General features: G+C 37.0%; 1 protein-coding gene across 1 annotated transcript; it reads right to left on the bottom strand.

Moving 5' to 3' along the window:
* Nucleotides 1–13,351: 13,351 nt before the first annotated feature.
* On the bottom strand, nucleotides 13,352–14,299 carry LOC142422679 (olfactory receptor 8G3-like). The gene has a single exon (XM_075527987.1). The coding sequence runs from the start codon at nucleotides 14,297–14,299 to the stop codon at nucleotides 13,352–13,354; it is 948 nt and encodes a 315-aa protein (XP_075384102.1).
* Nucleotides 14,300–15,091: the final 792 nt, after the last annotated feature.

The following is a 15,091-nucleotide window of genomic DNA, read 5'->3' as shown; positions in this document are numbered from 1 at the left end:
AACAACAGCAAACAAATTTTAAAATTTGGAAGTGAAAAAGTCTGATGTTCTGATGTGCATCTGATTAGTTCAAACTCATATTGATAAGATTGAGTATGACACCTTGATAGCTTTTACTAAGCTGTGTACTCTTAATGGGAATAGATGGTTAATGGGTTGCTTCCAATCACCGTTTCTGTTAGCAGTTGAGCACTTAACTGTTGTACTGTTTAAGTGTTGTCAGCATTTTAAGTGTTGTCAGCAGTAATACCCCAAAATTGCCTATTTATGCCTAAATTGTGCTACTTTTACCCAAAGAAATTAATAATCTCTAAAGAAAAAGAAAAGATATGAGGTGATCTTTAAAGTTCTTAGGTAATTTTTCAGCAGGGCCAAGATGCCATAACTATAACCTTCTGGAGTTGTATGTGTGTGGGCATCAAAGAGGGATTCAGTGATTATGCTTTAAACTGAAAGAACTGGAAGGTCAAGGTCGCCTTCAGTCTTTAAGAAGTAATTTCAGGTTATGTTTTGTGTGCAGTAGGATTTTGTTGCCCACAGATTATGGAGTAGTCTTTAAGGAGAAATTAGTAAGGGAGTGAACATTTCATGGCAAAACTCCTATGTCTTAGAAGGAAGCAAAAGGGCTCTGGTATTCTAAATTAAGCAGCTTCTAATGTTGGAGATGTTTTATTCAAATTTGTTGGTAGTTTACATTTCTCTTTCAGAAGATTTTGAGAGCTCTTATGAATCTACTTTAGAAATTAATGCAATAGGAAGTAAGAGAAGACATGATGTTCTGTATTTTCATTAGCTGTACACCCAGCAGGCACCACCAGAATATTATTTTCTGACAGTCCGTTGTATTGTTTTAAGTGACAGTCACATAGACTGGTCACAGGTCTTCTAAGGGTACAATTTTATATTCTATCTAATTATTATATTTCACTATAAATGCTTTGTAAATGCATACTCAGAAATTTGTACTTACTCGAATGTGGTTAGCAGTAGAAATATTGTTGCTCCTATGAAATTTAAGTTTTCTCCCTTGTAGTGTGAGATAAATTCACGTAGCTTCATGGGAAACATTACCTGTCTGGAGTCTTGTTGATCCTGTTTAGGGTCTGATGTTTTAGCACCTAACCCCAAGAAATCAAACCACAACTGCTGGAAATGGAAACCAAATGAGTCTCTCTGACAAGGCAAAGCTGTGTTCCTGTTCTAGCTGTGCCATCAATTCTTCACGAGACGTCTCAGAAGCTGCTTCATCTTTTGTCTACTGTAAAGGGATGGTGCCGAGCCGAAGATACTGAATTTACGTTCACCTCCAAGATTTAAGAATCTTCTGATTTTACTTTGAGATAGCAATAAGAAGATCTCCTTGGGCTTACAGTGTCCCAGTAGCCTTTTAAGAGCAAAGGAACATGATGACTTGTTTTGTGCAGGTCTTTGAACCCTAAGGAGATGACATACAGCAATCTCCTAGGCCCAACAGTCCAGGGGACATTCTCATGGGTAAAGCTCCCCTAAGAAGAAACAACGCAATTACTGAATTATGTTTGAACAGGGAACAATGGTGGCCCAGGGATAGCAACATTTTTAATGTTAAATGTGAACGTTTTGATCTTACTATTTGAAAGGAGAAAATTATGCAGCAGTAGAAAAAGGCTCAGCAGCATTTTAATGAAGAGATTCTCACTTTTAAGAATCTTTTTTTTAATCATTCTATTGGGGGCTCTTACAACTCTTGTTAAAAACCATACATCAATCGTATCCAACATATTCGTACATATATTCCATCGTTCTTTTCTAGACATTTACTTTCCATTGATCCCTTGGGATCAGCCCCTCTTTTTTCCCCTCCCCACACCCATCCCTCGTGGCCCCATGATAGATTGTAGATTGTGAACCCAAGAACAGGTATGGTAATAGAGATACCAAAAGGGTAGGGGGAAAAGGGGAGAAGGGGAGGGAGGGGGGCACCAATCTCAATGAATGGCACAGAACCACACCCCCCCAGCCAGGGGAAGAACAACACAAAGCAGAGGGAAGGGAGACAGCGGTCGGTGTGAGATTTAAAAGTGTTGTTTTTTTATTTCTAATTCTCTGTACTGTAAACCAAAAACCAAATTCACTGCCATCTATTGATCCAGACTCATTAAGATCAATCAATAATTGTTTCTTGGGAAAGTTCTTGCAGTGTTACTGATAACCTAAGAGGATGATCCACTTCCCACCTAATATAATCCTTAAGAATTTTGCAGGTTTGAGAGCACTTTTGTAAGTTTTTAAGCTTCTGCTTATTTCTCTAAAAGCAAAAGTGTACACTTAAAAGATACAAGATTTGCCTACTTTCTTAGAGGTAATCTAATGCTTACACACTTTGGTCTTAGGACTCTTAGTTTCAAATTCAATTCACTTCTGTGTGCTCTCTTTCCTTCACTTCTTCACTTAGGAATGCTTTCAGAAAAATAAAGTACCAGCTCTGACATACCAATAATGTATCTTTAATATAAATGCTTTCAGAAAAATAAAGTACCTGCTCTGACATACTAATAATGTATCTTTAATACAATCTCAAATAATAAAGGAAACAAACATGTGCTTCTAGTGAGATAAGAGAAAATCATAGCTTTCTTCCTGTGTCTCCTGCTTACAAGTTCTCTGAAAAGAATTTGAAAGTTTTATAACCTGTCTTGATTTCTATAACTGTTAGTTTGCATCCCTTACGAAGCAATGGCAGTGTGAATCACTTAATTAATTTTCATTATTTGTTAATGTAGTCAAATGAGAAATTATTTTAAATAGATAACAATCTATGAAGAGAGTGTTGATTAGTTCATAAGGGAGGATTTAAATAACAAATGAGAGATTATTGCACTGTAGAGAACTGTTTTACTTAACCTTTTTGTCTATTTCTGCTCCTCTTTATATAAATCATAGAGCATATAGATTATAGTCATTATTTGGACAGTTACTTACATATGTTCACAGAAAGCGAAATAGTGACTTTTAGACTCTTTGAAACAATATTTCTTTCTAAGTAATTTTCTGGCAAATAGGACCTAAATATTGAAACCATTTCAATATTTATCTGCCAACTTTTAGAAATATTTTAGTCTTGAATTCAATCAGACTCACAATGTGAGCTTTCTGAAAACTCTCACTTCGGAACAATTTTAACACTCAGCTGTGTAAGAAATGTTTTGATTCTTCAATGTTCAGGTCAATATGCTAGCACTCACAATAAAATTTTGATATTAACACCTCCTAAAATGAGGCAGAAAGAGCCCTGGTGACATAGTGCTTGTGCATTAGACTGCCGACACCATGATCCGCAGGTGGAAACCGTCAGTCTCTCTCAAGGAGATCGACGAGCTTTTCCACGCCCCACAGAATTGCAGTCTCAAGAACCTACGGCAGCACTTCTACCTTAGCCTATAGTAAGACACTGGAAGTCAGAATCGGCTGCATGGCAGGGAGTTTGGTTTTTTAGAAGATTAAAGAGCAGCATTTGAATGTTTATCAAATATATATACATTTATGACTTGTATATGTATATATTTCTAACTTGAAATTATTTATATATTTATGTAGCATTTAATTTACATATGTAAATGAAATTAATGACTGTTCTTTCATTTTTCTCTTTGTAGAGTTTATATTAGCATTTTGATGTTGCTATAAGTATTTAATTTTCATATATTTTCCATGCTTGGCAAGAATGAATTAATGAAGGAATATGCGGTACTCTAAAGACATGCTACAGCTCACTCTTAAAAAATTCAAACTTCTACATTTGGATGTGTAATTCTGATTAGAATTCTTTAGTTATTTTAGACATTCTCACTTTTCTGATATGTAGATTTAAATTTATATTCAAAATCATCCATTTCAAATGTACATAGCATTCCCCAATATAATTTCCACTTTTTCAGATATTTTTGGTTGTATTTTGAGATATTTGTTCATTTCTTCATCTTATCAAACTTGTTGGAGAACAGTCTTTCATGGTAATGTGTTCTTGTTTTTATTTCATTTGGATCTATTGAGATGTTAATTTTTCATCTAATTTGGAGTATTTACATATTCTCTATCTTTTCCTATGTTAGGTGCACCAGCAGTTTATTAATGTTGTTAATTCTTTCAAAGAATCAACTTCTTGTTTCTTCTATCTTTTCCTTTATTTTTTGAAAAATTATTGCTTTTGTAGTTGTTGGAAATGTTGTGCTAGGTGTTGATTTTGGATTACTCCTCGTTACATGTGTGCGTTGATTGTTAAAATTGTTCTCTGATACCTACTATCAGTGAATCCCAAAGTTTTGGGTATGTTGTGTTATTCTTCTCATTTGGTTCAATAAATTCCTCCTCTTATTTGGTTATTACCCTTAGAAGCCCCATGCACAGCATAATAAAATACTCGCTGGACCTCACAGTTGTTCCTGTGCTTGAGCCCATTTTTTGCAGTTCTTGTGTCAGTCCATCTCATTGAGGGTCTTTCGCTCTCTCTCTTAAAAAAATATTTTATTGGGGGCTTGTACAACTCTTATCACCATCCATCCTGTTAGGCACTTTTGTACATCTGTTTCCCTCATCATTCTCAAAACGTTTGCTTCTACTTAAGTCCTTGGTATCAGCTCCTCATGTTGTCCCCTCCCTCCACCTCCCCCATGAACCCTTGATAATTTATAAATTATTATTATTTTGTCATATCTTATACCGTCCGACGTCTTCCTTCACTCATTTCTCCACTGTCCATCCCCCAGGGAGGAGGTTATATGTAGATCCTTGTAATCTGTTCCCCCTTTCTCCCTCACCTTCCCTCCATCCTCTGATATCTCCACTCTCACTGCTGGTCCTGAGGGGTTCATCTGTCCTGGATTCTCTGTGTTTCCAGTTCCCATCTGTACCAGTGTGCATCCTCCGGTCTGATCGCTGAAGACAAAGCAGGTGCATAAGCAAATGAGGTGAAGAAAGCTGATGGTGCCCAGCTGTCAAAAGATATAAAATCTGGGGTCCTATAGGCTGCAAGATAAACAAGTGGCCATCTAAATGAGAAACAACAAAGTCCACATGGAAGAAACACACCAGCCTGTGAGATCACAAGGCATTGAAGGGATCAGGTATCAGGCATCAAAGACCAAAATAATAATAATAATAATTATTATTATTATTATAGCATTGTGAATGAGGGTGAGTGTGGAGTAGGGACCCAGGGCCCATCTGTGGGATATTGGACATCCCCTTGCAGAAGGGCCATGGGGAGGAGACGAGCCAGTCAGGGTGCAGTGCAGCGATGAGGGTCTTTCTCTTTAATGCTGTCTTTCCATGTTACCAAGTAGGATGTTCTCCAGGGACATCTCTTTTGACAGTATGTTCAAAATATATAAAACAAATTCTCAGCTGACTTGTATTTAAGGAGCAGTCTGGCCATAATTCTTCCAAGACAGATTTGTTTGTAATTTGGGCAGGCCATGGCCCTTCAATATTTCTTTGCCAACACTAAAATTCAAATGCATCAAATTTGTCAGTCTTCATTATTCAATGTCCAACTTTCATATACATAAAGGCAATTGAAAAATATCATGGCTTTTGTCAGGTGCACCTTATTCCTAGATATAGCCTCCCTGCTTTTCAACACTCTAAAGAGATCTTATGCAGCAGATTTAAACAATGCAATGCTTTGCTTGATCTCTTGACTGCTATTTCCATGAGAGTATTGATTGTGAATGCAAGCATGACAAAATCCTCGATAACTTCAATCTTTTCTCCATTTATCATGATGTTACCAATTAGTCCAGTTGTGAGAATTTTGGTTTTCTTTACACTGTGTTGTCACCCATATTGATCCAGGCTGCCATCCTTGATCTTCAAAAGCAAATGCTTCAAGTTTTTCCTCATTTTCTACACGCAAGGTTTTGTCATCTGCATATCCTAGGTTGTTAATAAGCCCTTCTCTAATTCTGATGTCAAATTTTCGTCATGTAATCCAGCTTCCCCGGTTATTTGCTCAATTTATAGATTGAATAAATTTGGTCAGAGTCTACAACCCTAAGGCATGCTTCTCCTGGTTTTAAACATCCCTGTGTTCTATTTACACAATTGCCTCTTGATTCACACACAGGTTCAGCATGAGCACAGTGAAATATACCGGGATTCCCATTCTTCTAATTTTGCCACTCCTGCTTTATAATGCTCGCCGTTGGATTGGTAAAGATTGCTCCATCCTTTGATTTTTAGTCATTTTTGTCATTGAGCTGAAGATGTGTACTTTATGGGCAGCAAATAGCTGTGACTTGTTTTGTAATCCTATCTACCACTGTCTATGTCTTGATTGGTGCATTGAATCCATTGCCATTCAGGGTGGCTATTGACCTATGCAGATCTGTTTCTGTCATCGGATTCTGTGTGCTTTTATTGGTGCATCTGTTACTCCTCTGCTTCGGTGTTGTTTGGATGCTTTGCCCATTGTATTAGTTCTTGGTAGGATCCCTGGTGGGGCAATGGTTTCATGTTGGGATGCGACCCGCACAGTCAGCAGTGCAAAACCACCAGCAGCTCTGTGAGATAAAGTCTGGGGCTTCCTTTCTACTCTGGATAGAAGTAAGAAAGCAGCTGGTTGCAGCTGGTTGAGGTGGAGTGTGGGGGAGAAAAGAGGCACCTGATGAAGGTCAGTGAATGTCTACTCGTGCGTTCATGCCGGGAGAGGGGAAGTGCACAGAGGTGATGTGGGCTGCTGGTTAGTGATGAAGGGAAAAGGTGACAGCCAACGGGGCTGCTAATCTTCATATGGGACTGCACTGCCTCCTCCCCCTGCTCCTATTATTCCCACAAGCACTGACTTTGGTGTACTTAACTTTCAAATCGTTTGCTGGCTTCCAGGAAGAGTAAGCTTCCCTCTTGGTGGGATTATTTTGGTAGTACTTGAAGAGATCTCCCTTTGCGGGTTATCTGGAGGCCATATGCCTAGAAACTCACACATATATTTTAAATTAATATAACAATATCAGTGAAAAATTGCCTTGCATTGTAATTTTAAATAGTTTAAAATAATTTTAAATAAATTTTTTTAGTCCAAACTAACAAAAATAAAACAAAAAGTCTAAAACAACTATTAAACTGGATAGGATTTTTTTTTTTTTTGCCTTGCTGTGGGTTAGCAAATGTTGCATATCAGGCATGCCCGCGGCCATGTTAAGAAAACTACTCATTAAGGACATGCTAATAAATTTAATCACTAAAAGAAATAAATTAAGTAGTTAAAATTAAATGAAAAACAGTGACTACATTGAGTGTTGAAGCAGCACACAACTAGCATTCTTAAAAACGGATGAGACTATTGAAGGCACAATCATGTTACAAAACGGTTTGCGACCCAAATAAAGCTAAATGCCTACCTGCTATGTTGCTGTTGGATGCCATTGAGCTATTGACACTTTATGTGGCAGATTAGAAGTCCTTCATAGGATTTGAAAAAAAAAAACCCACAGCATTATATTGGGGGCTCTTACAGCTCTAATCACAATCCATACATTCATCCATTGTGTCGAGCACATTTGTATATATGCTGTCATCATCATTTTCAAAACATTTTCTCTCTACTTGAGCCCTTGGTATTAACTCATTTCCCCCTACCCTACCCTCTCTCCCTCATGACCCCCTGATAATTTATAAATTATTATTTTATTGATGTCGTACATCGACCACTGTCTCCCTTCACACACTTTTCTGTTGTCCATCCCCCTGGAAGAGGGTTATATGTCTATCATTGTGATTGATTCCCCCTTTCTCCCCCGACCTTCCCCTTACGCTCTTGGTGTTGCTACTCTCATTATTGGTCCTGAGGGGTTCATCTGTCCTGGATTCCCTGTGTTTCAAACTCTTCTCTGTACCAGTGTACATGCTGTGGTCTAGCCTGATTTGTAAATTAGAATTGGGATGATGATAGTGGGGGAAGGAAGGGAGCATTATAAAACTAGAGGAAAGTTGTATGTTTTGTCCGTGCTGTACTGGACCCTAACTGGCTCATCTCTTCCCTGTAATCCCTCTGTGAGGGCATGTCCAAAATCTACAGATGGGCATTGAGTCTCCACTCCATGTCCTTCACCCCATTCACATTGAGTATGATTTTGTTCAGGGTCTTAGATGTCTAATACCTGATCCTATCGATACCTCATGATCACACAGGTTGGTGTGCCTCTTCCTTGTGGGCTTTGTTGCTTCTCAGCTATATGGCTGCTTGCTTATCTACAAGACTTTAAGACCACAGATGCTATATCTATTGATAGCCAGGCACTATCAGCTTTCTTCGCCACATTTGCTTATGCACCTGATTTGTCTTTAGCGATCATGCCAAGAAGGTGAGCCGCAAGCATTTTTCTGTAGAGAGAGTGAAAGTTCTTTGCCAATTTGGACCCTTTTGGTTTCTTTCTGTTGTCTAACAGCTCTGGTTAAGACTTCCAACACAATATTGAATGAGAGTGTTTGTAAAGATCATCCTTGGAGAGATCCTGTTCTAAAGTGGAATGCTTTTTGTACATGTGGCCTTTATTATGTTGAGGAATTTCTCTTTTATTCTTATTTTGTTGAATATTTTTCTCAGGAATTGGTGCTGGGTTTTGGCAAATGATTTTTCTTGCATCAACTAAAATGATCATGTTGCTATTTTCTTTTGTTTTAATTATATAATGGAATACATTGATCTTATTACTTCATAATGACATATTTTCTTGCTATTTCTTGCATTATATAAAGTAGAATTTTGTTGATAATTTTCCTTTTATGTTTATAACAACTATTGATTTATAATTTTCTATTCTGGCTATATTTCAAATTATTCAAATTATTCTTTTAACTGTATAATGCCTGAATTTTGATATCAGGAAAAATGTGTTTTTATTCTTTACTTTGATAATTATTGATATATATTAATATATACATAATTAAATGTTATGAAAATGTCATGCTCGTTAACTGACTTATATTGTAGGAGAATTACATAAGCTAATTTCCAAATCACAAATTTAGTCTTCTGACACATTTGTTTTTGCAGCTCCTCAACTGTATATAATTCTAAGAAATTTTATCAATATATGTAGATCCATGTAAACACCGCCACAATCAAGGTATAGAACAGCCTAGCATCCTGAAGAAAGTTCTTTTTCTGCATTTCTATAGATTTATATCAACCACCCTGCTTATTTTGTAACCCTAATCCCTGAAAACGACTATTTTCCTCCCCTGGTCTATGCCTTATAATTTCGTCATTTCTAGAATGTTATATAAATGGAATCAGATCATGCATCATCTTTCGAGATTGGATTTTCTTTCCCACTCAGCTTAATGCACTTGCTGCATAGCCAAGTTGTTAAGGCCAGAAATAGTCAATTTCCCTGTATTGCCAAGAAGGTTTTTTTTCATTTAGATACACCATCGCACCGTCGTTTGTTTAACCATTGATCCGTTGAAGAACACTGGTGTGTTTCCAGCCTTTGTCCATTACTACTAAAGCTGGGCTGAACTCATGTGTCAAGTTTTCAAGTATTTCTCTAATCTAGACTGTGTCCAGGGCTGCAATGTGTGAGCTGTTATTGAACTTCTATCCGTGCTTATTAGTCATAATCCTTTTAATATTAATTACCTTTAACTTTCTTAATTCAAATTTAAAATACCCCTTCTGATGATTCTTTGTATATTTCAGATACAACTCTCTTGAAAGCTATTTTTGTGAATATATTGTAAATAATTTTGGAATTTTTTTGTAAATATTGTTTCAACCCAGAGCTTATCTTTTCCCCATCTCTTAATAGCACTTTCCTAAAGCAAACTTTTTTCATTTTTCTTAAGTATTGTTTATTAATTTTTATATGGATTATGTTTGAGTACTGTGGCTAAAAAAAAATCTTTGCTTAGCCTGAAATCCTAAAGTATTTTGCTTATAATGTTCACTAAAAATTTTATTTTATGTTTTCTATTTAAATTTGTGATTCATTTAGATAACTTTGGAATAAGTTGTTAGGTTAATTTGGAGATGCACAGTGGCTGTACCATTTGAGGGATGCAGCCATCCATCATGACACTGTATCCCTAAACACTTCAGTAGGTATCTCCTACAAATACAGGCATTTTCCTACAAAATCACTATATACCTATCAGAGAGGGAATCTAACATTGAAACAGTTAGGTAATTGAGGATATAATCCATATTCAAATTTCTTCACTTGCCTCAATAATATGCATTTTTAAAGCCAGGATTTAATCAAGGTGCTGTGCCCTTTAAAATTATATTGATCTAGAAATATCCCAAGATGGTTTTGTTTACTGTCTTTTGTGACACTGACATTCAGAAGAACCGAGCTAATTGTTTTGCTGATGTCTTTCATTTTGTATGTGTCATGTTTTATTTATCATTAGATTCAATCACGACGACAGCTAAAAATGTAAGCATTGAAATATAGATATTAATAACATTTAAATAACTTAATTAATTAAAATTATTTGATATCTTGAAAATGTAGTTTACCAGGAAAAGGAGAGAGAGGAGAATTAAGAAGTAGGTGGGTAGTAGAAAAGTATAAGGCAATAATCTGATCAGTAGAAAAGTATATCTATGTGGATGTGTGTGTAGCATTAGATTTAATTCATTTGATATAATATATATTATATGTATCTTATATATGTTATGTTGTACTGCAGTATAATATACACTATGATAAATATCATATATAATATATCTGTATGTGTTCAGAAGTAGAATCAAAGAAAAAAGAAAAAAGGCTCTCAGGAGATGGCTTGACACAGTGACTGCTTCACTGGCCTCCGACATAGAAATCATTCTGATGGTGGCACAGGGCGTGCAATGTTTGATTCTGTTGTACAAACATTTATTATGGGTTGGAGCCAACTCAATAGCACCTAACAACAACAATGCTCACCTTGAATTTTCGTATTCCACCTCGGAATCTACCATTTTCCTATGATGCCCTAGCTTCCTTTACTGGAGAATGGTATTTAGAAACCAAATGTCATTTGGCAATAGGTATGGTTTTAATGCCTGAATTCCATTGTTTCTATTGGATTACACATTAATAAGATCAGGTCACTCTACTATCCAAGCCATCCACTGGTGTCGTTTTTCACTTACAGTAACAAAGATGTTATATTTTTCCAAAAGGAAGACTATAAAACCTCACCCAATGATCCTTCCAATATCCTCACCTATCTCCTTCCTCTGGGCTCTCTGCTTGATTTCTATTTCTTAAGTATGACTAATGCTCCAGAGCTAGTGGCAAACTTCTGTTGCCCCAGGATTCCAGGCTCCTTCCTGGATTAGTTTATTTCATTATGCTTACAATCATTGGCTATATAAAAACACCCACTTCGATCATGTCAATTCTGACTCATAATAAATCCTTACAGAATCAGACAGCTTCCGTTTTCTCCAGAGTAGCAGCAGGTGGGTTTGAACCATCAATCTTGTGACTAGAGGAACAGTGCTTACAGAACTGCCCCACCGGGGCTCCTACCACCAACAGAGCTTTGTAGGCCCTGGAAATTTTATTTTAACATACGACGAGTCTTCAAAAAGATAACGGATTTTAAGGTGAACTTTTTGAATTCCTCTCATTTGTTTATTGTTCATTTATTCACTATTTACCACCTATGAGCCAAGAGATGGTTCTCTGATTTCCTCCATTACTGTATTCAGAACATCTTGAGCAGTGCCTGGCACACAGTTATCTAATGATGACTTATTAAATGAATAAATTTATTTTAATGATTCACTAAAGATCAACAAAGTTTAAGTAATAGACAAGAACATTTTTTCTTGAGGAAGTGGTCTTGAAACTCCATTTACAAGAGGTAATATTTGGCAAGAGATACAACTTGGAAAATATGTCAAATAAAAATGACAAGTTGAACCAAAAAATTATTTTGCTATTGAGACCACACGGACTATGGAAGTTGTTGAGCTTGGTGGAAAATTGAAGGTGAGATCCAGGGACTTACGAGGACGGGACTGCGGCTGGGACAGAGGAATGCGAGGGGGTTTCTGGGCAACAGACGACTCAAACAGCAGAACTGAGGGCAGCTTACAAAGCAGTTGAACAAGAAGTCAAGATATGGACAGACTCATCATTAAAACCGATGGCACATCTGTCATCACACGTGTGACAGAAGGAGTTGGTAACTAGAAACAAAATGGATGGAAAAATAGTTTCTGGAAGAGATGTCAGCAGAAGTGACTTTGAGAAAATGGATCAAGCTCCCAAAGCATGGAGATTCAGTGGCAATATGTTCCTGGCCATCGAGGCATCTAAGGCATTGAATTGGCCGCAAAGTGAGCTAGAAAATAAGACTTCATTTCTATCATAGGTTGTTAACCTTCTCTTTTGGAGTTATATTTGTTGATGTCAAATTCTAAGGTTTTTCTTCCCTTTTTCTCAGCCATTTCCTTTTTAAGCAGTTTTCTCCATTTTGTTTCTACCTTTTCGTAACAATTGACATTAATATCTTTCTAAAGTTAAAAAATACACTTTCCATAATATATGTATAATTTGCCTCTTTTTGTTATCAAATACCTCAGTCTGAACTTCATTTCACAGCTGCCCAAGGCAGATCTGATTTTCAGTAGTTAGTACAGTGTCTGGATGTCTAATGAAATACTGGGGGTTTTCTTGTTTACTACAATTGAATTGAATTTCATTTTTAATTATTAATTCCAGAACCCTATTTTATATTAAAATGGAAATATCTCTGACAAGATCTACATATTCACTCACTATTACCTCTTAAAATCTTAATCAATATTTGAGCAAGAATTTTCATTTAAAGACAACCATACAAAGGAAATGCTATAAAGGAGGGGAAAGAAGTAAAGAAACAAACAGAAAAAGAAAAGAAAGATAGAAGACATAAGATTTGGCCCCTGTGTAAGAGAGGGGGAAAGTAGGAAGTAGGCAGACTCTTCTAGAAGTGATTCAGACTAAGGGCAATGAACGAGACTGTGTGTTGGAAGTGAGAAGAGTGCATAAGGAAATGGTGAGGAGCCCTGGTCGTGTAGTAGTTGTGCACCGGACTGCTTATTGAAAGGTCAGCAGTTTGAAACTAGCAGGCCACTACAAGAGAGAAACAAGGAGCTTTCTACTCTTCTAGAGTCACAGTTGGAAACATGAGTCTAGTTCTATCTTGTCCTATCAGGTTACTATGTGTCCACATCAACTGGATGGTGATGAGTTTGAATGTTTTTGTTTTTATGATGAGAAGAATGGTATACATATTGAAGTTTATAATTATGAATCATCTTGAAACTGATTAGTTACTCATAAATAATCATAAACAAAAGACAAGATAAAAGTATTTATTAATAGTATTATTTTTTAACAAATCTGGAGAATACTCCACTATTCACAACTTTTTTTAGTGCTTCTTTGACATCCTTGTTTCTAAGGCTGTAAATCATGGGATTAAGCATGGGAATCACTGTAGTATAAAATACAGAGGCCACCTTCTCCTGGGTTGTGTCACTGACAGATGATGGTTTGAAATACATAAAGATGATAGAGCCATAAAAGACCCCAACGGCTGCAAGGTGGGAGCTGCAGGTACTGAAGGCTTTGGACCTGCCTTCAGCTGAGTGGATACGCAGGATACTGGAAACAATGAAGGCATATGAGATTAAGATGGCTATAGCGCATGCAAATACATTGAATGAAACTAAAATCATCACCAAAAGCTCTTTGGTGTAGTCTCTTGAGCAAGAGATATTTAAAAGGGGAAGGATGTCACAGAAGTAATGGTGGATGATGTTTGTTCCACAGAAAAATCGACCAGATATGTAGCTGGTGTGAACCAAAGCTCCCACAATTCCCACTACGTACACACCAGTGACAAGCAGAAAACAGACTCTGTGGGACATGGTGACACTGTACAGCAGGGGGTTACAGATGGCGACATAACGATCATACGCCATAACTGTCAGCATGTAAGAGTCATTGATACCAAAGAAGCAGAAGAAAAAGAGCTGGGTCATGCACTCCGGAAAAGTGGTCAAATTCTTTTCTGACACGAAGTTCACCAACATCTTGGGAATTATGACAGAAGAGAAGCAGAGATCGATGAAGGATAAGTTACTGAGAAAATAATACATGGGGGTATGAAGCTGAGAACTGATTCTAATTAAAAAAACTAGCCCCAAGTTTCCTACCATGGAGGCAACGTAGATGAAGAGGAACAGGAAGAAGAGGGGAAGTTGCAGAACTGCCTCATCCGTTAGCCCCTGAAGAACAAACTCAGCCACAGAATGATTGCCTGGATCCATTTCGTCAGACCAACAGTCATTTGATAGGAATTGAAGAGCCGATGAATGGCATAATTTTCAGCTGGCAGCGAATTTCAAATGTCTGAAACCAAGAAGCTAAAATCTACTTTAATTGCAGTTATTTCAAAATGATGATGCTTCCCTTGGCTGTGATTTTTATCACGTGCATTTGTAGAAATGATTGTTTCCACAAAATGAAGGTTAAATTCTGCTACAAAAAAAACAAACAAATACATGCTTTTAGAAAAACTTCATAGAGCAGTTTCCTTTTTCTATCTGCAACCATTTCTTTCCTCTTCTGATGACCCAACAATTAATCTCTTAAAGCTCTTCCTTGAAGGTCACCTTCTAGCTTTGAACATCTTTATTACGTTCACCCAGCACCTGATTCCAATGTTCCAGCTCCCCTCTGAGTTGCTGGTTTTAAATTCCCTTTATCTTGCGTCTACTCATGCTGTCCTTCAGATGCAAGACGGAGAATGCCATACTTGAGACAGTGGGAAGATAGCAGAAGGGCCGATTGTTGTGCTAAAGAAACTAAGGAAGAAAAATAATAACAAGAGAAGAGACTGCTTTCACTGACCACTTGTTTTCTGTCAGGCACAATGTTAAAATGTATACATATATACATGTATATCCTAGGGTAGAGTGAAGAGTTAAGTGTTTGACCACTAACTGAGCTTTGAAACTACCAGAAGTGTCTTGGACAACAAACATGGAAACTTGCTTTTGAAAGGTAACCCCGTGGAACAGTTGCACTGTGCACACCTGGTGTCACCATGACTCATAATC

The sequence above is a fragment of the Tenrec ecaudatus genome, chromosome 12 (genome assembly GCF_050624435.1).
Source record: "Tenrec ecaudatus isolate mTenEca1 chromosome 12, mTenEca1.hap1, whole genome shotgun sequence".
Classification (NCBI taxonomy): domain Eukaryota; kingdom Metazoa; phylum Chordata; class Mammalia; order Afrosoricida; family Tenrecidae; genus Tenrec; species Tenrec ecaudatus.
Note: the sequence above shows the minus strand (reverse complement) of the source record. Positions and strands in the feature narration are given on the sequence as shown.